The sequence below is a fragment of the Stenella coeruleoalba genome (genome assembly GCF_951394435.1).
Source record: "Stenella coeruleoalba genome assembly, chromosome: 16".
NCBI classification, from domain to species: domain Eukaryota; kingdom Metazoa; phylum Chordata; class Mammalia; order Artiodactyla; family Delphinidae; genus Stenella; species Stenella coeruleoalba.
The window spans coordinates 43,917,429-43,939,937 of NC_137162.1; the positions used below are offsets into that span (position 1 = coordinate 43,917,429).

The following is a 22,509-nucleotide window of genomic DNA, read 5'->3' on the forward strand; positions in this document are numbered from 1 at the left end:
CTAAAAGCCTTACTGAGGTGAGACTATGTATGGGAGTATAAAGATAGTGTGTAAACCTAGCTATCACAGCATCTATAGTTCAGCGTAGGGTTATTATTTTCTACTTGCCAATTTGGTAGTGATTAAAAACAAAAAATAACCTGTTTGTTGTAATAAGATAGAAACGTCAGAAGCTAGAGTAAAGACTTTGCAAACTGCATATAAAATCCCTATTTTTTCCTTCTCTTGCGAAGGAGAAAAATACAAATGCAAACTTTCTTTATAGTGGGAATACAATAAATGTTTGCTGAAAGAATCAATGTTTGCCCTTCTCATTCTTACTGCCCAGGGGAACTTTGGGTTTGGCCTTTCTGATCCTGTAATAAATTAAGCCATTCCTTCAGTAAACAGGCTTAAGTATCATCGATTTTATTTGACATTTATTTTGACTAGGCAAATGTTTGTCACTATCTTACTTTCAGGTTCTTGATATGTTTTATATGATTGGAATTACCAAATAACTGCTAAATTATTATTAGCGTTAAGTTAATAATCATTAAATTAAGGCCTACTGAGAGTTGGTTTAGTGTATTCTTTTAGTTCTCTGGCCTTGATTTTTTTTAAGTGAAAAGATTTTGAGATTTTCGTTTCTCTTTCCCTCTAAGTTATTAAAAAAAAAAAAATCAAAACTTGCTTTAGAGATGCAGAGTTTTAAAAACAGAATATGATGTTATATATCTAGCAGCTTGCCACAACTGCTTTTGAATAAAATAGGTAAATAGGAAAATGAGGCATGATCTGAGCACTGAGATCTAAGCTGATTTTTTTTTTACAGGTTATTATCACTAGAAATTAATCTGAATACTAATTCCCTCTGAAAAAATGCTATTAGCAAATTATTTCAGTAGAAGACAGTTCAACTCAAAGTAGGTCAATCTCAAGACTTAATAGCTTAAATGACCAAAGGCATTTTACAACAGGGGAGGCTCATTTATAAGGCAATGCTACAGACTGGATAACAAAGGACACTTTTTCAGCTAAGCCCTTCTGGGTATAGTGGAACAATATTTTTCAATCTTTAGGTATGCAAAAAATATGTTCTAAAACTCCGTGGCCCAAATCTGATGGACTAAGAATAAGATAATGTTCTATCTGGAATAGTTTAGGTTCATTGTAACCAAGGTCAAAGAAATAAATTAAACTATATTAATATGATGTTTGGAAAATAATTATGACTATTTGATATGATGTAACTTGTAAGTAAAGACAGATTTTTGAATATTAAAACATGAAGAGAGCTGATTTTTTCATATATACACATATATATGCATGTGTGTATAAATCATAAAGATAGCAAAATAACTACATATACTTTTTTAAATTCTTAAAAGCTCTATTTAGGACAACAGATTCTGATGAAGCCAGTCTGTCAGAGGTCTAAGGACTGGCATTTGTGAACCTCGGAGCTAAAAGATATTCTATTAAGCTTAGTCTTGGTATTTGTATAATAAATAATAGGACATCTATTTTTCATAAATACATGGATCTCATTACAAGAGGTCACACTGACTAGAAGTATAGTTTAGTTTAACAGGCTGTGGCCATAAGGGATATATCTGTTATTTACATATTAATTTATGGAAAATATATATAGAATTTCCATAGTTCCTTAATTTTTTGAGGTAAAAATCATGAAGATAACTACCAGGTATTCTAAAATACGCCACTTCATGCTGTTATAAGCAGACTATTAAGTAAGACTTCTCAGTGGCTATACCAATGGCATAGTTAACATGCTCAAAATATTTATATATTTCATGCTGTTGATGATAGTATGTATAAGATTACACAAGGTTACTATGAATGCAAAAGCTTTTCTATTTTAAATATATTTTCTATTTAAATATATACGATTAAATATAACTATCTTAAATATTAATATAAATTAAATACTTATGTTGTTTTCTAATACATTAAGCATAAAAAAATTCTACTGATGGAATATAGTCCGACACTCTTAAGAAAAAAAAGGCAGAATATTCCCCAGTATCAAAGGAGAAAAAAATAAAAATATCTGAAATACTGTGGAAAAACTGAAAGACCTACAAAAAACTAAACAGTCAAGATGAGATAACCAGTTCTTTTAAAGGAAAGACAAGGGTGAAGACATTTAGAGAGTTCAAGAAAGACTTATTCAGATCCCCTTAATGAATATTATTGATTGTATAAATCATTAGAATATGGGTTCCAAGTTTCATCACATTCTTCCCCACCATATCTAGGTACTGGCTACCATCTTCATTTCTGAACCCCCCAAAAAGGAGAAAAGGCCTGGTGGTGAATCCCTGCCCATCTATGAAGCCAAATTTCTGTTTTTCACATCAATCTTCAGCTATTTCTAAGAGTAACGGAAGCTGAAAGTAAAAGGAATTATAAATAGAAGAGACCTTGAGCCTCCAAATGTGGGATAAAGGGAACAGCTAATTTCAGTCCATGCTTCCTGAAACTTGACTAGTAGCTAGATCCAGAAACCTACCAATCAATGAGACTGGAGATTACATTTCGGAACTCTCAATTGGCTCAAACCAACTTGAAAATACACTTTTCCATTCCTCCAAATAACTATCAATAAAAGGCTTTTGATAGTACATGTACTAGGCATCTATGTACTTACACACAAGTAAAAATGAGATTTAATACGTATAAATAGCTCCAAATCTTCAAATGTAATTACTAACAAATGTTTTACCTTAAAAAACAAAAATAAAACCCACTGGTCATGTTCTAAGGTTTGCTAATGGTGATGACTATATAACTCTATAACAAAAAACTACTGAATTGTATACTTTAAATGGGTGAGTTTTATGGTACATAAATTATATCTCAATAAAACTGCCATAAAAAATTTAAAAGAAAAAAAACCCTATTGGTCAGCACATCCTTATGCTTCTCTTAAGTGACAATAATTTGCTGAGCAAACTGGCAGTACTTTCTACATCTTACAACTTTGGATTATAAGAATTATACAAAGCTGTATAAAACTCTACCCTGAGCACATAAGAAAAGATGCTCAAATAAAAAGAGGAAAAAAAAAAGTCAAGAAATAAATTATGTCATTAACTTAATACTATGTAAAGTTCAGTAATACAAACCAGTTTTCTACTAAAATTTAAGAAAATATTTGTTTTCATGATCCCGTGGGCTAAAGATGTCAAAGAGTTTCCTATCTTATATTTATTTCATTTACAATCAAAATGATAAAAACAGAAAGATGAGTCCATGAACTCTCAAGCAAAATCAAAGCTGAACAATCTGTATGGTGCAACAGTTTTATCTAACTCCTTCCATAGCTAAAAAACTGGAAACAGGACTTCCCTGGTGGTGCAGTGGTTAAGAATTCACCTGCCAATGTAGGGAACCCTACATGGGTTCGAGCCCTGAGCTGGGAAGATCCTACAGGCCGCGGAGCAACTAAGCCTGTACGCCACAACTACTGAGCCTGCGCTCTAGAGCCCTCAAGCCACAATTACTGAAGCCTGCACACCTAGAGCCCGTGCTCTGCAACAAGAGAAGCCCCCACAATGAGAAGCCCGTGCGCCACAACAAAGAGTAGCCCCCACTCGCCGCAACTAGAGAAAGACTGCTCACAGCAATGAAGACCCAATGCAGCTAAAAGTAACTAAATTTAAAAAAAAGAAAAAAAATTGGAAAGGAAGGGAGTTCCCTGGTGGTCCAGTGGTTAGAACTCGGCGCTTTCACTGCTATGGCCCAGTTCAATCTCTGGTCGGGGAACTCCCCCAAGCCACGAGGCGCAGCCAAAAAAAATTGTTTGTTTTTATTTTTTAAAATAAATTAAAATGGGCTTCCCTGGTGGCGCAGTGGTTGAGAGTCCGCCTGCCAATGCAGAGGATACGGGTTCGTGCCCCGGTCCGGGAGAATCCCACATGCCGCGGAGTGGCTGGGCCCGTGAGCCATGGCCGCTGAGCCTGCGCGTCTGGAGCCTGTGCTCCACAACGGGAGAGGCCACAGCAGTGAGAGGTCCGCGTACCGCAAAAAATTAATTAATTAATTAATTAAAATATTTTTTTTTAATTGGAAAGGCATAGGAAATTCCCTGAGACAATTGGTGGTATTACAGGACTACTCTAAATATGTATACTTCTATTGACATTTTCTCCTCTCTTTTCTCATTTTCCTCACCTCATCTTTTCATCTCAGTAGCACCAATATCTCCATTTATATTAAAATAAGAGTATTAGAGTTTACAAAGCATTCTCACATAACGTGATCTTCACAACTCTATGTGATATTATTTTCCATTTATAGAAGAAAAGTGGAGCTCAAAAGGTTAATGAGTTAGCAAAGTTCACAAAATTTGGAAATAACCAATGTAGAAGCCAAGTCTTCTGACTTCAGAGTTACCGCTCTACAATACATTAGCAGAGATGTCCCTCAAGATTATTTGGTATTGAAGACCAAAAAGGCTGTTGATTGCTAGTAAGTCTTTGATTTTTAAATCATGTGCCAGTAATCCTAAACTATAAAATGTTACTTTCAATTAAAATATTTCCTCTCTTACCCAGATTCTTTCAGTATACTCTACTTTTCAAAATAATGATGCTGTATGCTCAGTTATTCTACCCCTTATTTTTTATTTTTTTTATTTTTTGGTTTGGCTGCACTGCACAGCATGTCGTATCTTAGCTCCCCAACCAGAGATTGAACCCATGCCTCCTACAGTGGAAGCGGGGAATCCTAACCACTGGACAGCTAGGGAATTCCCTCTACCCCTTCTAAATAATTTTTTAAACTGAGCATTTAACTATCCCGAGGCTAGATTAGGTAAGGGAAAGGAAGGGAAGGGGAAAGAAAGAGGCAGGGAGGGAGAAAAGGAAAAAGAAAAGGAAAGGAAAGGGAAAGAAGGGGAGAGGGGCGGGGAGAGGAGGGGAGAGGAGAAGAGGGAAGGAGAGCAAAGCAAAGCTCACCGCCCCCCCATACAACTGAAATACAGAAGAATCCTAAATACCCTGGGGAACCACTGATTTACTATTATCTGAGGATACTCACAGGGAGATACCATGATTCCCTATTAATGAAACTTCGCAAAAGTAGTGAATGAGTAAAAGGGAGACAAAGAACCGAGGAAAAGAACAAGCTGAAACTGTTCAGAGGAGAAAAGGAGCCCCCTTCTCTTCCTGTTCTCAAAATGTAGTTCAAGCACTATCTATATCAAAAAAAACTTGAAGCTTTTATTTAACAAGCATATCACTAAACTCCAACACAGATCTGCATAATCAAAATGTCTGGGAATTGAGCCTATTAATTTGCATTTTAACAAGCGTATGGGTTATTCTTAAACTAAGTCAAGTTTGAAACTCTTCCCTCATTCATGAATCTTCTTCAATCGTTAGCAGTCACACTACCAGTTTAACTGAATTCTGTCTGCTGTCAAAAGCCTTGATGTGGCAAATACTGCTTCAAGTATTAACTAATATTAAGAAAGAAACGCTATGCCCTTACATAGATCATTTTGTCCTCTAACTATGAAACTTACCAGTATTTTTTAAAAGACTGCTATTTAAAGCATGCAGGTGGGGGACGAAGGAGTGATACAGACAGTAGGGAGGAAGGTACACAAAGAAAATATTTTTCTTGATTTTCGTTTTTCAAAATGGGAAAAGAAATTGCTCAATATGTTCAGAAGGGGCTTCCCTGGTGGCGCAGCCGTTAAGAATCCGCCTGCCAATGCAGGGGACACGGGTTCGAGCCCTGGTACGGGAAGATCCCACATGCCACAGAGCAACTAAGCCCGTGCACCACGACTACTGCCCCTGCGCTCTAGAGCCCGCGAGCCACAACTACTGAGCCCGCGTGCCACAACTAGTGAAGCCCGTGCACCTAGAGCCAGTGCTCCGCAACAACAGAAGCCACCACAATGAGAAACCCGTGCACTGCAACAAAGAGTAGCCCCTGCTCGCCGCAACTAGAGAAAGCCCGCGTGCAGCAACAAAGACCCAATGCAGCCAAAAATAAATAAAATAAATAAATAAATAAATTTATTAAAAAAAAGAAAAAGTTCGGAAAAAAGAATATCTGTAAATTAATACAGTATTAAATACTAGTATATATATTTTCATTCAATTATAAGAGATTGGTTATTAATTTGTTTATGCTATCTAAGAAACTGGTTATGAACAGCAAAAATACTAATAAGTTTTCTTTCATGAAGAGAAAAAGTAGTAAGAAAAATGGATATATTGTTTTTATATACTAGGCTTAATCTTATTTAAGCCTTTTAAAAAGCAACTCTCTTGAATTAAGACTAAAAGATGGATTTTAAAGAAAAGATTACCATTTGGTGCAGTGGGAGGTGACCAGATACCGTAGTATTTTGGCAAATATTTTCGTAGCTCTAAAAGAACACCATCAGTACAATCAGCAGCATAAACCTGAAACAAACAGAAATATAATATTTGCATGTTAGTTTCTTATAATGCTTTATTTATAATTGCCCCACACATTTCTCAAATAACACACTACTGTTGAATCATAATTTATCTGGTATGAGTTTTAACTGGAAGTAAATCTGGGGAAAAAAAAAGATTATTATGTGTCTTCAGTGAAAAACCATGTACTGTTTAGAGCACATTCTTCTTGGTTATGTAATTCTAGCCTTTCACTGTCCTTGAACTATTTTACAACAAAGTAAGTTATAGATAATTCTTAGCGAATGCAAAAGAATTCTTGCCCACAGACATGAAAATAATTTCTGGCCTAGAGGAGGGTTAAATGACTTCCCTCCAACCCCGCTGAAAGGGGAGAGTTTACAGTGTTCTTATGTACACTCATTCCACCTTCCCTTTAAGCCATATAAATTTGTGCTTCTTTGACTTCTCTTTTGAACCAGTTTTAAATCTGCCTAGTTCCCTCATTAAATGATGAGTTTAGCAAAATCTTTACCATGTATTTGTTTTATATCTGTAAGGAAATTGTGATTTTACCTCAAAAAAAAATATCGTTTAACTCAATGCAAGTCTAACTATTATTTTGTGTTTTTTTGTGTGTTTTTTTGCAGTACGCGGGCCTCTCGCTGTTGTGGCCTCTCCCGCTGCAGAGCAAAGGCTCCGGATGCGTAGGCTCAGCGGCCATGGCTCACGGGCCCAACCACTCCGTGGCATGTGGGATCTTCCCAGACCAGGGCACGAACCCGTGTCCCCCTGCATTGGCAGGCAGACTCTCAACCACTGTGCCACCAGGGAAGCCCAAGTCTAACTATTATTGCTCATTTAATTCTTTGATTTATAACCAGTAATAATTCTAGAAAAGACTAGAAATATCCAGATATCCTGGAACTAGATTCTTAACTTTTTTCCTAGAAAAAGAGAGAAAATATTTTTGTTTTAAAAACAACTTGTAAGACATCTTATCCCATTAACTCTTGTCAAATACGGTCTACCTAATTATCCAAAACCACTTAAGTTTACTCATGTAAAATGCTCATGAAATCTCAGTATCAGAATTCTACGTGTCACACCACATTTATGTCAAGTAGTTACATACAACATAATTCTACAGAATAAACTCAAGTATGGCAGAAACTCACCAAATATCCACATGATACATTGTATTTCCCAGGTTCCCCTATTGAAATATGAGCATAAGTGATATTAGTCACTTATGGGCCAAGGTAATTAAGAGCAGGGTGTACCTTATCATCCCTCTGTTCCTGGCACAATGAGACTGAGGGCACAGAGTGTTCATGATGACCTAACGACAAGATGGAGGAACCAAGTATATCTCTATGTACTTACCTAAAGAAGTCTATGATATATTTATAAGTGAAAAGATAAAAACTGGAAGAGTAGAAAGGTAAACTTTCTCTTCTTACTTTAAATATTTTTTTAAAGTAGTAAGACTGGTATTTACTGCAATATGCCAAGCAAGATAACCTAAAAAGCTTTCTACCTAGAAATGTAGGATAAAATATAACAAATATTTTCTTAAACGCATAACTGAGCTCCCAAGGTTAAAAAGGAAATTCATAGGGATCTAAAATAAAGAGGAAACCCGAAGTGCTAAGCTGAGCAGTGATGTTGGGCTCATAGAGGTCCACTCTGAAGCCTTGAACCAAAGGATATCTGAACTTAAGGACTTGTCATAGATGAGGATAGAGCTACTATACCGAAACAAGGAGAGTAAATAAAGAACGTTTTGGTCAAGCTGATAGAGAAAAAGAGAAAAACAGCAAATAAACAATATCGGGAATTAAAAGGGAGTCATAACTAAACTAGCACAGCATTTTAAAAAATACTATGAAGAACTCTGCCGGGTGGGTAATTATATAAAACAAACTACAATCTGTATTTTACTATCACATTAACAAAGAAAAAATCAAGACATTTAAGAAACTGAATCATTAGTTTAAAAATACACCCCTTGGGGAAGGGTAAGCTGGGACTAAGTGAGAGAGTAGCACTGACATATATGCACTACCAAATGTAAAGTAGATCGAAGCAGCAGCATCGCACAGGGAGATCAGCTCAGTGCTTTGTGACCACCTAGAGGGGTGGGATAGGGAGGGTGGGAGGGAGATGCAAGAGGGAGGGGATATGGGGATATATGTATACATATAGCTGATTCACTTTGTTATACAGCAGAAACTAACACAATATTGTAAAGCAATTATACTCCAATAAAGATGTTATATATATATATATATATATATATATATACACACACACACACACACACACACACACACATACACACACACATCCCTTCCAAGGAAAGAATGAGAGAAAAAAAGATGGATGGAAAGGAGGAAAGGAAGAAAAAGACCACAGGCCACTCAGATGAATTCATAGGTTAAGTTTTATCAAGCCTTTAAGGAACAAAATCCTTATCTGATACAAATTCTTCCACAAAATAGAGAAAGAAATGCTTCTCAACTCATTTTATGACGCTAAAAGAAACCTGATATCAAAACCAGACAAGGACAATATGTGAAGAAATAATAGTCCAATCTCACTTATGAGTATAGCTGGAAAAAATCTTAAATAAAACACTAGCAAACAAAATCCAGTAATGCATATTATTAAAAAACAAATTTAAAAAGACATGTCCAAGTAGGTTTTATTTCAAAAATGGAAGGTAGTGTAATGTTAGAAATCTATTATGGCATTTACCACGTTAACAGATTAAAAGAGGAAACTCATATGACCTTTTCAACAGATACAGAAAGGCAGCTGAAAAATATTCAATACCCATTCGTATTCTGAATTGTTTCTTGAAATAAAAATAGGAAGGATGTTACGTATCTTCTTCTCCTTCCCCAAGAAGCTCATTTGAATCGACTGCATCAAGGGGGGTTCCTTGCCCTCTTGCCATTGTCTCTTCCTGGTACAAGAGACTGGAGGGTAGGAGAAGACTTGAGGTCAGCTTATTTACTTCTCTAGTTCCCTCCTTATCAGTTCAAGTCTTCTCATAAAGTTACCCTCCCAGAGTTCCAACAACCACTCCCTCTCCTTGCCGATTAGGCCCAGGGATGGTATGGCATTATCTCTTGCAGGTGGCCTTAAACTCTGACTACAGTTCTTTTATTAAACTGACAGAGTGCACCATTTGTTCCTTGACAGAATCTTGACTCACAAAGAAAGCAATTTCCTTAACCTGGGGAGAAGTACCTCTCAAAAACTTAGATTGAAAGTCATACTTTAAAGGGGAAATGTTAGAAGCACTTCTACTAAATGAGAGGAAGATGCCCCCACCATTGCTTCAATTAAGCACTGAACTAAAGTCCCTGACTGCAAGGGATGCATGCGGGTTTGATCCCTGGTTGGGGAACTAAGATCCCACATGCCTCGTGGTGCGGGCAAAAAACAAAAAGATTTCAGCAAGATTACTATATATAAGAACACTATACAAATATCTATTTCATTCTTGTGTATTAGCAATCATTGGAAAACTTAATTCAAAAAAATACTATTTACAATAGAAACAAAAAATAAGGTACCTAGAATAAATCCAACAAATTATGTGCAAGACTTTTGCAGAGTAAATATAAAATACTTTCCTCAAAAAAGAAGCAGTGTTAGCAGTTAAAAGCATATTCTAGAGATAAGACTGCCTATGTTCAAATCCAGGGGCCATCATTAACTGTTTGAATGATCTTGGTCAAATTATTTAAACTAATTTTGCCTTAGTAAAAAATGAGGATAAAAATAGTACCTAACTCACAGGTTGTTGTTAAATGAGCTAATGGTGGTAAAGCATTATAGCAGTACTTGTTTTTTGTTTTGGTTTGCATCGTTTTTTTACTTGCACTAAATTTAAGAGCTATAGTTATAAAATTCTTAGAAGAAAATATAAGCATAAACCTTCATGACCTTAAATATGACACAAAGTCTATGCTTCGAAGGACACTAACGAGAAAGTGAAAAGACAACCCAAAGAACAGGAGAAAATATTTACAAATCACGTATCTGATACAGGATTTGTATCTAAAACATGGAAAAAAGGTAAAGACAACCCAATGAAAAAATGAGCAAAAGATCTAACTAGACATTACTCCAGAGAAGAAACACACATGGCCAATAAGTACATGAAAAGATGTTCAACATCATTAGCCATTAGGGAAATGAAAATCAAAACAAACCACAGTAAGATTAACACTTCACACTCACTTGACTGCCCATTAAAAAAAAAATAATAATAACTAACGTGTTGGTGAGGATATGGAGTAACTGGAACCCTCATACATTAGTGGTGAAAATGTAAAATAGTGCAGCCACTTTGGGAAACACTTCTGACAGTTCCTCAAGTAGTGAAGTGTAGAATTATTGTATGACCCAGCAATTCCACTCCTGGGTATATATCTAAAATAACTGGAAACAGGTACTCGAACAAATACTTATACATAAATGTTCATAAAAGCACTATCTACAAAAGCCAAAAGATGGAAACAATCCAAATGTTCTTCAATGGGTGAATGGGTAAACAAAATGTGGTATCTAAGTATAATGGAGTATTACTCAGCCATAAAAAGGAACAGAGTACTAATGCATACCACAAACCTTAAAAACATGCTCAACAAAAGAGGCTAGACACAAAAAGTCACATATTGTGAAACTCTAATTATACGAAATACCCTGAATAGTTAAGTCCATAGAAAGCAGATTGGTGGTTGGCAGGGATTGGGGGGAGGGAGGAATAAGGCATCATGGCTTAATGGGTACAGGGTTTTCTTTCATGTGATAAAAATGTTTTGTAACTAGACAGAAGTGGCAGTTGCAAAACACTGTGAATGTTCTGAAAAATACTCCTAGCACACCACTGTAAAGCAATTATACTCCAATAAAGATGGTAAATAAATAAATAAGTTTTAAAAAAAGTACTCCTAGTAATATGGTTAATTAGATGTTAAGTGCCCCCCTTCACCCTTACCCTCCTTTGGAGTTGCACAGTACACATTAGCACATTCAAGGCTCTAAGAAATCCTGTAGTAAAAAAACACCTATTTAAACTCAGCACTTCTGAGAAATACAGTCTCTCAGCTAAGCGTTTTTCAAAATGTAGGTCACAACCCATCAATTGAAATCAATTTAGTAGATCAAATCTTTAAAAAATGAAGTAGAATAGAAAATACCAGAATGCATAGGTAAAGATAAGCATTGTATTTCTTGAAGCTTTTGTTTCAGTCACATACACAGTACACTAAGACATGCTGTCAAATGTATTTTTTACTGAGTCATCACCAGAAGGCTATGAAAAACATTTTGAATACAACGAAACAAATCTTACCTCACTTACCATATTATAGAATTCCAGCTCTCTTGGACCCCTTGGAGGTGGCTGCAACTGTTTCAAAACTGTGCCATCTGGATGTTGCAGTATACCTACAGAACAAGTCACATATTTTAAAATGGTTTAAATAATAGCGTATCTTGCATCGTAGATTTGTTCCTAAAGTTACAGATAAACCACTTTGATAAATTTAAGGGATTCCTTACACTTATTTCAGAAATTTTAACATTTCAGTGCTTGTTATATGCAAAGCACCAGAACACAAATTCTAAACAGCTTGGTTTTATTGTCTCCAACCACTGTTTCCCTTGTAGCCCCCTCAGACTTTCTAATAAATAGAACACATGTAAATTTTTACAGAAATTCTTCAGTGATAGACTTTCCAGGAGATGTTAATTTATAGTTAAATAAGAAGCAAGTTAAAAGCAGTAGCATAAATTGATCCCACTTTTATTAAGCAAACAAAAAAATGTTAACAATGGTTCTATATGAATTTCCTACTTTGTAATTTTTTTGCTTCTCTCATCTGTTATAAGAAAGCAACTAAAATTTTTTCCTGATTCAGATGCACTGTGTACAGCTATACAGATAGCATGAGGGCACCTAGGCAATGGGAAAAGTGGGGGCTGAAATCAGGGGCCAAGCCTGGAGCAGGAAGAGGTACCTTTTTATAATATGTCCACTCAAAAGGAAAAACTTTTTCTAAAGTCATCACATATATATACTAGCACTGCCCCTGTCACTATGCCATGAAGATTCATTCCCAAGTTTATATGTTAAAATCTTAAATTTTCATATATTGAGATTTCATAAAATCACACTAGTTAGAACACAACATAGCTCAAATAAATCTATTTACAATTTTGGTAAAATACGCCACTTAAGTTTCTATTTCTTTTGGCAATGCCAGGAATTTTTAATCATGACAAAAATGCAGAGTTTAGTCAACAGAAGCAGAAAGTACCAACTTAAGAGAAACAGTAATCAAGTTTATTTGTTTTAAGTCCTAGTTACAGACTAGAAGGAAGGTAAACATTAATTCATATGGATAAGATTGGTTGGTAGAGGTTTTTGGGACTTCAAGGAGCAGTCTAATAGAGCTAAAAGTTACTAAAGAGAAATTCTATTCCCAAAGGCTGGGATGTAGAACAAGAAAGGTCTTCACTCCCATGGAAATAGACATTTTCAATAGGCTAATGAAGAATGGTAGATGTAAAAACTCCTTGATGAACTGAACTGTGGTTGTGCGGGGGCGGAATGGAGCATTCATAAGTGAGAAGAGAACCATGAAGCTTCCCTATCTTGGGGCAGACACCTCATCTAGAGACAGGTAAACCTGCCATTAGACAAATATTTTAGCAGGCAAGCAGAAATCAGCCAGACTGTAGACAACAGTGGGGAGTAGCAGGATGGATTAGAGACAATAGTCCTAACACAAAAATAGATTGCTTGGTCCAGCAATTCTCCCACACTACTCACTCTGCAAAACACCCACTCCAAGTTTTCAGAGAAAGCAGACATGGAGTAGAAGATAGTAATACCAGGCATTCTCCCAGTGAATGAATTCCAGGATCTAAAAGTAAACCAATAGTACCTTATACTGCAGCCAAATACCTCACAGCCAAAAGACAGTCATGATAAGAAAGGAAGCATCTTGGAAGGCTGAACCAATACCAGGTGAACTGAATCTAAGACTGCAGCCCACACCAGCTCAATTAAATTCAAGGGGGAATATGATTTATCAGCCCCTCACCCTAAACAGAAGAAAGGGCTTATACTCTATGTGGAGCAAAACAAAACAAAACAAAACAAAAAATAGCACACTTCAGGGGACTTCGGTGGTCCAGTGGTAAAGAATCCGCCTTCCAATGCAGGGGATGCGGGTTCGATCCCTGGTCGGGGAACTAAGATCCCACATGCCGTGTGGCAACTAAGCCCTCGAGCCACAACTACAGAGCCCCCGTGCTCTGGAGCCCGCATGCCACAACCAGAGAGAGAAAACCCGCACGCCACAACTAGAAAGAAGCCCACCTGCCACAGCCAAAAATAAAGATAAATAATAATAACCTTTAAAAAATAATAATAAATAAATATTCCAAAATGAGTAAATATACTGATGTCTGGGGAGACAGAGTTCTCTGTGAGAAAAAAGGGAGATATGAATACAGAACAGGGAGAGGTAAAGAACACTGTGATATTAAATTTTAATTACAGATATGAATATGAACTCTTTTTTTTTTTTTTTTTTTTTGCAGTACGCGGGCCTCTCACTGTTATGGCCTCTCCCATTGTGGAGCACAGGCTCCGGACGCGCAGGCTCAGCGGCCATGGCTCACAGGCCCAGCCGCTCCGCGGCATGTGGGATCTTCCCGGACTGGGTCACGAACCCGTGTCCCCTGCATCAGCAGGTGGACTCTCAACCACTGTGCCACCAGGGAAGCCCTGAACTCTAATTTTTAAGAATATGAAATTATTTATTTCTTAATCTAGTCTGCTGAAAGGACAAACAGCAACCACACTAAAGGAGCAAAGAATACACCTGTTGCCCAGATCTTGGTTTTTAAATACCATTTACCCCCAAAGGAACTAGGTTCTTGAAGAAAATAGTGGTTCATTCTAGGCCTGGGACAGGGCAAGTACAAGATGAACATGGGACATCTTTTTATGCCACAACATGAGAAAATGCTTTAAAAGAAAATATGGAAATGTTAAAAAGGCACAGGAGGGACTTTCCTGGTGATTCAGTCGATAAGACAGCCAAAATAAATAAATATTAAAAAAAAAAAAAAGGCACAGGAGCCAGCTTGAAGAAGCTCCCACTGCCGAAATCTGGGACAACTGAGCATCAAAATAAGTAGCAACAATAATGGATTAAGACCCATTCACTGAAGTTTGAAAAATCCATTACTCCATCCTACTAATTAAAGAAAGAGAGACAGAGGAGGGAAATCTATATTCCTTATAGAAGAATGCCAAAAAAAAACCAAAAAACAAAATAGCGACTTCCCTGGCAGCCCAGTGGTTAAGACTCTGCGCTTCCAATGCAGGGGGCACAGGTTTGATCCGTGTCCTGGATCAAACTAAGATCCTGCCTGCCATGCTGTGCGGCCAAAAAAACAAAAAAAGAAGAATGACAACTAACATGTAGCAGGAATAAGAGAGTTAGAACATTACCATTTTCCAACTAACAGTAATTAGTGAGTTGGTCAAATATCATCAATGGGTGCTTACAACATTTGATGAAAACTTTGACGAGAAACGTGATATTTTAAGTCTAAAAATATTCCTCTCAAATTATTTACTTACAATAGGAAAAATAAAACTTCACGGTGGAAAAATCTGGCAATAACATTTAATCAGGTGATCAGTTATTGGGTTGGCCAAAAGATTCGTTCGGTTTTTTCTGTAAGCTGACTCTAGTAGCGCTTAGTTGTCTTTAACTTCATTCGAAACAATTTTGTTAGATTATATTGTGACAGCTGTCATATCAGCATGGATTAAAAAAAAACTTATCAAAATTGGTGAATTTTTGTGTAGCCGTTTTAATATTGAAGATGGAAGAAAAAAAGCAACATTTTTGGCATATTATGCTTTACTATTCCAAGAAAGGTAAAAACGCAACTGAAATGCAAAAAAAGATTTGTGCAGTGTATGGAGAAGGTTCTGTCACTGATCAAACGTGCCAAAAGTGGTTTACAAAGTTTCATGATGGCGATTTCTCGCTGGACAATGCTCCACGGTCGGGTAGACCAGTTGAAATTGATGGTGATTAATCAAATCGAGACATTAATTGAGAACAATCGACGTTATACCACGTGGTAGATAGACGACATACTCAAAATATACAAATCAAGGGCTGAAAATCATTTGCGCCAGCTTGGTTATGTTAATCGCTTTGATGTTTGGATTCCACATAAATTAAGCGAAAAAAACCTTCTTTCCACATGTGATTCTCTACTTAAACATAACGAAAACGTTCTGCTTTTAAAACAAATTGTTACGGGTGATGAAACATGGATACTGTACAATAATGTGTAACTAAAGAGACTGTGGGGCAAGCAAAATGAAGCACCACCAACCACACCAAAGGCTGGTCTTCATCCAAAGAAGGTGATGTTGTGTATATGGTGGGATTGGAAGGGAGTCCTCTATTATGAGCTCCTTCCGGAAAACCAAACGATTAATCACAAGAAGTACTGCTCCCAATTAGACCAACTGAAAGCAGCACTCGATGAAAAGCATCTGGAATTAGTCAACAGAAAACACATAATCTTCCATCAGGATAATGCAAAACCGCATGTTTCTTTGATGACCAGGCAAAAACTGTTACAGCTTGGCTGGGAAGTTCTGATTCATCCCCCGTATTCACCAGACATTGCATCTTTGGATTTCCATTTATTTCGTTCTTTACAAAATTCTCTTAATAGGAAAAATTTCAATTCCCTGGAAGGCTGTAAAAGGCACCTGGAACAGTTCTTTGCTCAAAAAGATAAAAAGTCTTGGGAAGATGGAATTATGAAGCCTGAAAAATGGCGGAAGGTTATTAGAAGAATATGGTGAATACAATGGTGAAAATGAAAAATGTGTCTTTTATTTTTCCTTAAAAACCAAAGGAACTTTTTGGCCATCCCAATATATCACCAGCAATGCAACTGACATCCTGTGCTTTATGATATGATGCTTCAAGAAAACAACATAATTCATAAGTATTCTTACCAAAAATACATTCATCTGATTCTAAGCGTGAGGAAATAATTAGACGAACTTAAAGAATATTCTAAAAAGCCATATGCCTATACTCTTCAAATATTTCATAGTTATGAAACATAAAGAAAAATTTAAAAACTGCTCCATATGACAGGCAACTAAAGGCTCATAACAACTAAATGTAATGTACATAGCCTTAGAAGGGGAAAAACTGTTATAAAGAATATCAGGGGGAAATTGCTATAAAGAATACTATAGGAATAATGGCAAAAGCCAAATGGAAATATTCTGGAATTGATAATTTTACCATGGTTAGGTAAGAAAATATTCTTATTTTTAGAAGATACACAATTATTTAGAGGAAAGGGGTCATGATGCCTGCAATTTTTTTAAAATGGTTCTGCAAAATCATTACCATATGCAGAGAGTAATAAAGCAAATGTGGCAAAACATTAATAATAGGTAAATCTAGATGAATGGTAATATATTCATTCATTCATTCAGTTCATTGTACTATACTTGCAACTTTTCTAAGTTTGAAATGTTCCCACACACACAAATTCTTTAAAAAGGAAGGATGATTTACAGTAGCATCAAATACCTAGGGAAAATCTAGTGTAAGACCTTTACACTGAAAACTATGTCTAAGAGAATTAAAGAAGGCCTAAATAAATGGAGAGATAGATGATATTCAAATACTGGAAGACTCAGGATTATAAAGAAATCAAATCTCATCAAAGCAATCTATAGATTCAAAGCAGACACAAAATCTTATCAGGTTTCTTGGGGAAAATGACTAGTTGATTTAAAATCTATACAGAAATGCAAAGGGCCAGAAATAGTCAAGATAATCTTGAAAAAGAAAGTGGGATGTTTATTCTACCATACATCAAGACTTATTATACAGCAGCTTAAGTTAAGACAATGAAGTATTATTGCTAGGATAAACAAATCAGTGAAACAAAAGTCCAAAAGGAAATTCAAGAAATTGAAATAACTGGGGTATATGCACAATACAGTACAAATGAGCTGTAAAAAAACAATGAGGAAGCACTCTATGAACTGATAATACTGATTTCTAGGAGATAGTTAAGTTTAAAAAGCAACGTCCAAAACAGTATATACAGCATATCACTTTTTGTGTCAGAAAGAAGGGAAAATGAGAAAACTTACAGAGATCTGCTTATTTCTGCAACAAGAAACTCAGAAAGAATAAATCAGAAAACAATGAAATTGGTTAACTACAAGGGATGCTGAGAAATGGGATGGAGTGATAAGGAATAGAGTGACACTTCTGATATACCTTTTTGTAAAGTTCTGACTTTTGGAAGCATAGTAATTTTACAACCATTCAAAAATATTGATATATCACTGAAGGAAGGGAACTGAATTTAAACAGAAACAAATGAATCCAACTGTATTTCGAATGAATAATATTACCATTGAGAAGAGGGGGGGGGTAAAAATAACCACACACACACAAAAAATTCTAATCCAAATAACTTTTGAAGAGTTTCCAACTACATACCTTCAGTAAAAGGGAATCTCATCTTGCACTCTTTATTGTAGGTTTGTTTTCTAGAGTAGTATGGGTATAGAAATCCTGAAGATTATAGGATTAAGGAAAAAAAAAATTAATATTGCTGGGAGCCAGGTTCTCACTGAGGCAAACAGGAAACAAATTTAGAATCAGGAAAAGGAAAAAAACTCTGTGGAGTTGGAATGAAACTGGAAGTATCAGTATGTACTTATGACTTCTAAAATATTTATACATACTTTTTAGTTACGTGTATTGAAAAGACCTGGAAGCAATGACACCCTAGTGGCAATGAGCAAACCTGCACCCAGATCTTGGTTTCTAAATACCATTTCCCACTAAAAATGAACGAGCGCTCCTTAGAGAAAATGGCTGGTTCCAGAGCTGGGAAGGGAAGGCACGAGATAAGGCAAAAATAACTTGTGACAGAAAAGAAGAAGGTGCTCCCAATTGGCCAAATCTAGGACAATTTGGACAACAAAATAAACAAGTTCTATAATGGGTTATGACACTTTATAAAATAAGAATCCACGACTCCAAAGTGATCATAAAAAGGAACACATGGGCTTCCCTGGTGGAGCAGTGGTTGAGAGTCCGCCTGCCGATGCAGGGGACACGGTTTCGTGCCCCGGTCCGGGAAGATCCCACATGTCGTGGAGCAGCTGGGCCCGTGAGCCATGGCCGCTGAGCCTGCGCGTCCGGAGCCTGTGCTCCACAACGAGAGAGGCCACAACAGTGAGAGGCCTGCGTACCAAAAAAAAAAAAAAAAAAGAACACATATGCATAGTAGTAATGGAGGGCTATCTCTTTTTTTTTCCTTTTCTTACAAAGTCAACTATACTTCAATAAATAAAATATTGACTATATTCCCTGTGTTGTACATTACATCCTTGTAACTTATTTTATACCTCATAGTTTGTACCTCTTAATCCCCTTCACCTATTTTGCTCCTCCCACTGCCCCTCCCCTCTAGTAACCATTAGTTTGTTCTCTGTATCTGTGAGTGGAAGGCTTTTTTTTTTCTTCCTATCTGAGGGCTATTTCTTACAACAGAATGCTGACTGTTAAAATAGAGGGAGTGGTAGAATTGGAAAAATCACAATTTTTCAACTATCAGAGTAAAGGCTGCTTCAGGCAAGAATCATCAATAGATGTCTAATCTAGGGGTAAAATATGAGGACCCCAATATCTGCATGATCTTAAAGCATCTCTCCATAGACAGCCTATTATTGCAAGGTGGAAAATATTAACTATGTACTAGAGAAGCCAGACCACACTTGGACCAGATGATCAAGGTAATATCACTAATAATGGGCAGATAGGCATTGTGGACTTTAGACGTGATACCCTAAGAAGGACAGACTTTTATAATGTTCCAGCCAGAAATGTATCACCTGAATCTAATCATAAGAACCCATCAGAAGTCCAAATTAAACAATATTTTATAAAATAACTAGCCTGTAGTCTTCAAAATTGATAATATCATAAAAAAAAAGAAAGGCTGAGAAACTTACAAATTAAAGAATTCCAAGAGACATGACAACTAAATGCAACAAATGGTCCTGGACTAGTTCCTATGCCAAAAAAAACAAATACGATAAAAGACATTATTGGAAGAGTTGACAAAAGCAGAATATGGACTACAGATTAAAGCACTGTATCATGGTTAAACTTTCCATATTTGATAAATGTGCTGTGGTTACAGAAATACACACTAAAGTACATTCTTAGGAGATACTCACTGAGGTATTACTTGTGTAAAGGGGCATGATATATACAACCTACTCTCAAATAGTTCAGAAAAAGACAAATTTTGTATCAATATATAGAGAGAGCTAACTTCAAGGAACAAGTTAACTAACAATTTAATGGGGAAAAAGGCACGCAACTGACACATCATTAACCCCTAATTTTGAAAAAGAGAAAAGGAGTAGGTAAAGATCAAAGTAGTGGGAAATGTTCTTTGGGAAATAACATACATTCAATCGCATCCATTTTCAGAAATCCTTGTTTGAGTGGTTTTCTACAAGCACAATACACGGTGGGAAAAAAAGTGCTCTGAAGCAAGACCCTTGGTTTCCAGATTCTACACACAGTAGCTTTGTGACTTTAGGCTTGTCACTTAACCAGCCTTGGCTTCAGTTACCTCGCCTAAAAATGTCAGTATTATCTTACCAGCCTAAACCGGAATCATCTTACCAGCACAAACCAAATTGTCAGGTCTAAGATCTGCATTACTCACATACGCCTCCATCTGATTCTCCAAGTAATCATGGCCTAGGAACCAGTGTAAGCTAGGTGAATTCCAGTTTCTAAACCGAACTTTTACATCACCAACAGAATAAAAAGGCCCTGGATTGTGCTTTAAACGCCGTGACTCAAAACATGTACTACACAGGCCATGACACAATCTTATAAAGATGATCAACAATAACTGATTGTCTTATCTGTGTACCACCCTAATACAATAGTAGGGTGTATTTCCTACCGTGAATCCGAGTTTCAGCATTCCTGAAACCACGCCTCCCGGAGAAATCCAGTAGATATCAGAAAAACCTCTCAAGGGGGCGCGGAGAGAGATCCCGGATAAACCAGGACAAGCTTCCAAAACCAAAACCAAAACCCAAACAAACAAACATTCTAAAACAAAAAACAAAAAACACTTGTTTCGTCCCCTCCAGCTATGCAGCTGCACCCAAAAGAGAAGCACTAGATTAGCATCATATGCATTTCATTCCTTTTCTTTTGCAATACTAGCTGCCCGCCTATAATAAACAGACCTTGTGCTCAGGGGAGAATTTACTTCCCCGTCCAGTAAAAATGAAGTTCCTTATTTTCACTAACAACGAAAGCCGTCTTCAATCAATACCCACCCTCCCTGGGGAGACCAGACACTCCTCTCCCCGCCACCTCCTGCTGCCCGCCTGACGCCCCACACCCCAGAAATCGTCCCACTTTTCGAGCCCCTGCTGCACGGGTCGCGAGGCTCTGGGGGAAAGCGGAAGAGACCGGGGGTGCGGCGTACACACCCGGAGGGGCGTCCGGCACGGCCAGCGAGCCCCAGGCTACCTCGGCCGGCCCGGGGCTCGCGAAGGCGGAAGGGGTGCGGTGAGCTCCGCGCCACCCCCACTTACCCACTTTGTCTTTCCCGTACATGTGCCCGGCCACCTGATGCGAGAGGGGCACGCAGCCGTTGAGGAAGCGGAGCCTGCCACCCGCCGGCTTCAGGGTGCCCTCGCGGGAGGTCTCGCCCGCCGGTGGGGTCCGCATTTCTGGGGGGCCGGGCGCCTCAAGCCGGAGAGGGGATGGCGGCTCCGTTGCCATAACGGAGAGCTGAAGCGGCAACAGCAGCGAGAGCAGGGAAGAAAATAAGGCGGAGGGAGGGGACGCCGGAGAACCCGGGGGTCGCTCAGGCTCGGCCGCGAGGAGGCCCGGGGGTTCCTGCGGCTGGTGCCCTCTGTGGCCCAAGGAGGGGGCCCATGACGCCGCGAAGGCGCGGGCTCGCCCTGCCCAACTCTCGGCGGAGCGCGCCTCTCGGCTCCCGTTGCTCAGCCGCCGCAGCCGCCGACCCGGGCGCAGCCCAGGAGACTGACCCCAGCGGATGAGCGGCGTCGGCGGTGGCGCCCCGCGCTCCCTGGGGCCTTGACGGCGACGGCGGCCCCACCTCCCGTGCCCCCGCCCCCTCCCGCCGTCCTCCAGTCCCCTTAGCTGCCGCGCGCGCGTCAGCGCCGCCGGCACCGCCGCCTCAGCCGCGAGCTTCCTACTGCGCGACCCGCGGCCGCCGCCGCTACTGAGCATGCCCAGAGGCCGCCAGACGGGACCCCCGCGGCAGGGCGCGCGCTCGGCGCTGCCGGGGCGAGCGGAAGGCGACCTGGATGAGGCGACCAAGCTTGCGACTCTTCTCATTCCCACCCGGTTGGCCTTACGGTTCTGCCAGGGCTGGTGTGCCTTCATTCATTCAGTGCGCGCTTCAGCGCTTCCCGGAGTTAAGCTCAAAGACATCAGGGGCTCCCAGTTGTGAGGGGCAGTCAGTCACGCGTTAGGAGAGTTGGGAGGCAGTAGCGGTGCCCAGGGAGGCTTGGAAGACCACCCTTTAACTGCAATTACCTCCCTCCTCCAACTCCCACCCTGCACAGATACAACAGGAGTAAAAACAGGCAGCTTCTTAGAAGACGCACCTCCAAAACATCCCTCAAGTAATCCTATCCTCCCTCCCCAAATTGCTGCCCCTAAACAGCTAATTAAAAAAATTTGAAACCGACACTGATTTCAGACTGTAGAAGATAGGGAATAATCTTAATTTTTTTTAAGTGAGCACATTTTTTTTAAAGAAATGAGCCGTTTTTATCTCTCTCCCACTCGACCCTTAGCGCAAGTTCCAAGGTGATCAAGGAGAATTGGGTGGAAGGCAGAGAAAAGGGATGGACGCTGGGAGCGAGGGGGAGATTCTGGGATGGGACACCACAGTTGGTTCCTGTGTCCGG

General features: G+C 38.6%; 1 protein-coding gene across 5 annotated transcripts in view; it reads right to left on the reverse strand.

Moving 5' to 3' along the window:
• Positions 1 to 21,801, reverse strand: part of IPMK (inositol polyphosphate multikinase) — a 42,643-nt gene extending 20,842 nt beyond the window's left edge. For 2 of the 5 annotated variants that reach the window (XM_079899767.1, XM_079899765.1), the window contains exons 1-3: positions 21,160 to 21,801; positions 11,779 to 11,873; positions 6,332 to 6,428 (exon numbers count right to left, since the gene is read on the reverse strand). In XM_079899767.1, the coding sequence (XP_079755893.1) occupies positions 6,332 to 6,428; positions 11,779 to 11,873; positions 21,160 to 21,349 (382 nt within the window). In that variant the 5' untranslated portion in view covers positions 21,350 to 21,801. Of the gene's footprint in view, positions 1 to 6,331; positions 6,429 to 11,778; positions 11,874 to 18,016; positions 18,263 to 21,159 lie in introns of those variants that run through there. The other 3 variants (XM_079899766.1, XM_079899769.1, XM_079899768.1) reach the window with 3 other exon arrangements.
• Between the last annotated feature and the right edge of the window lie 708 nt (positions 21,802 to 22,509).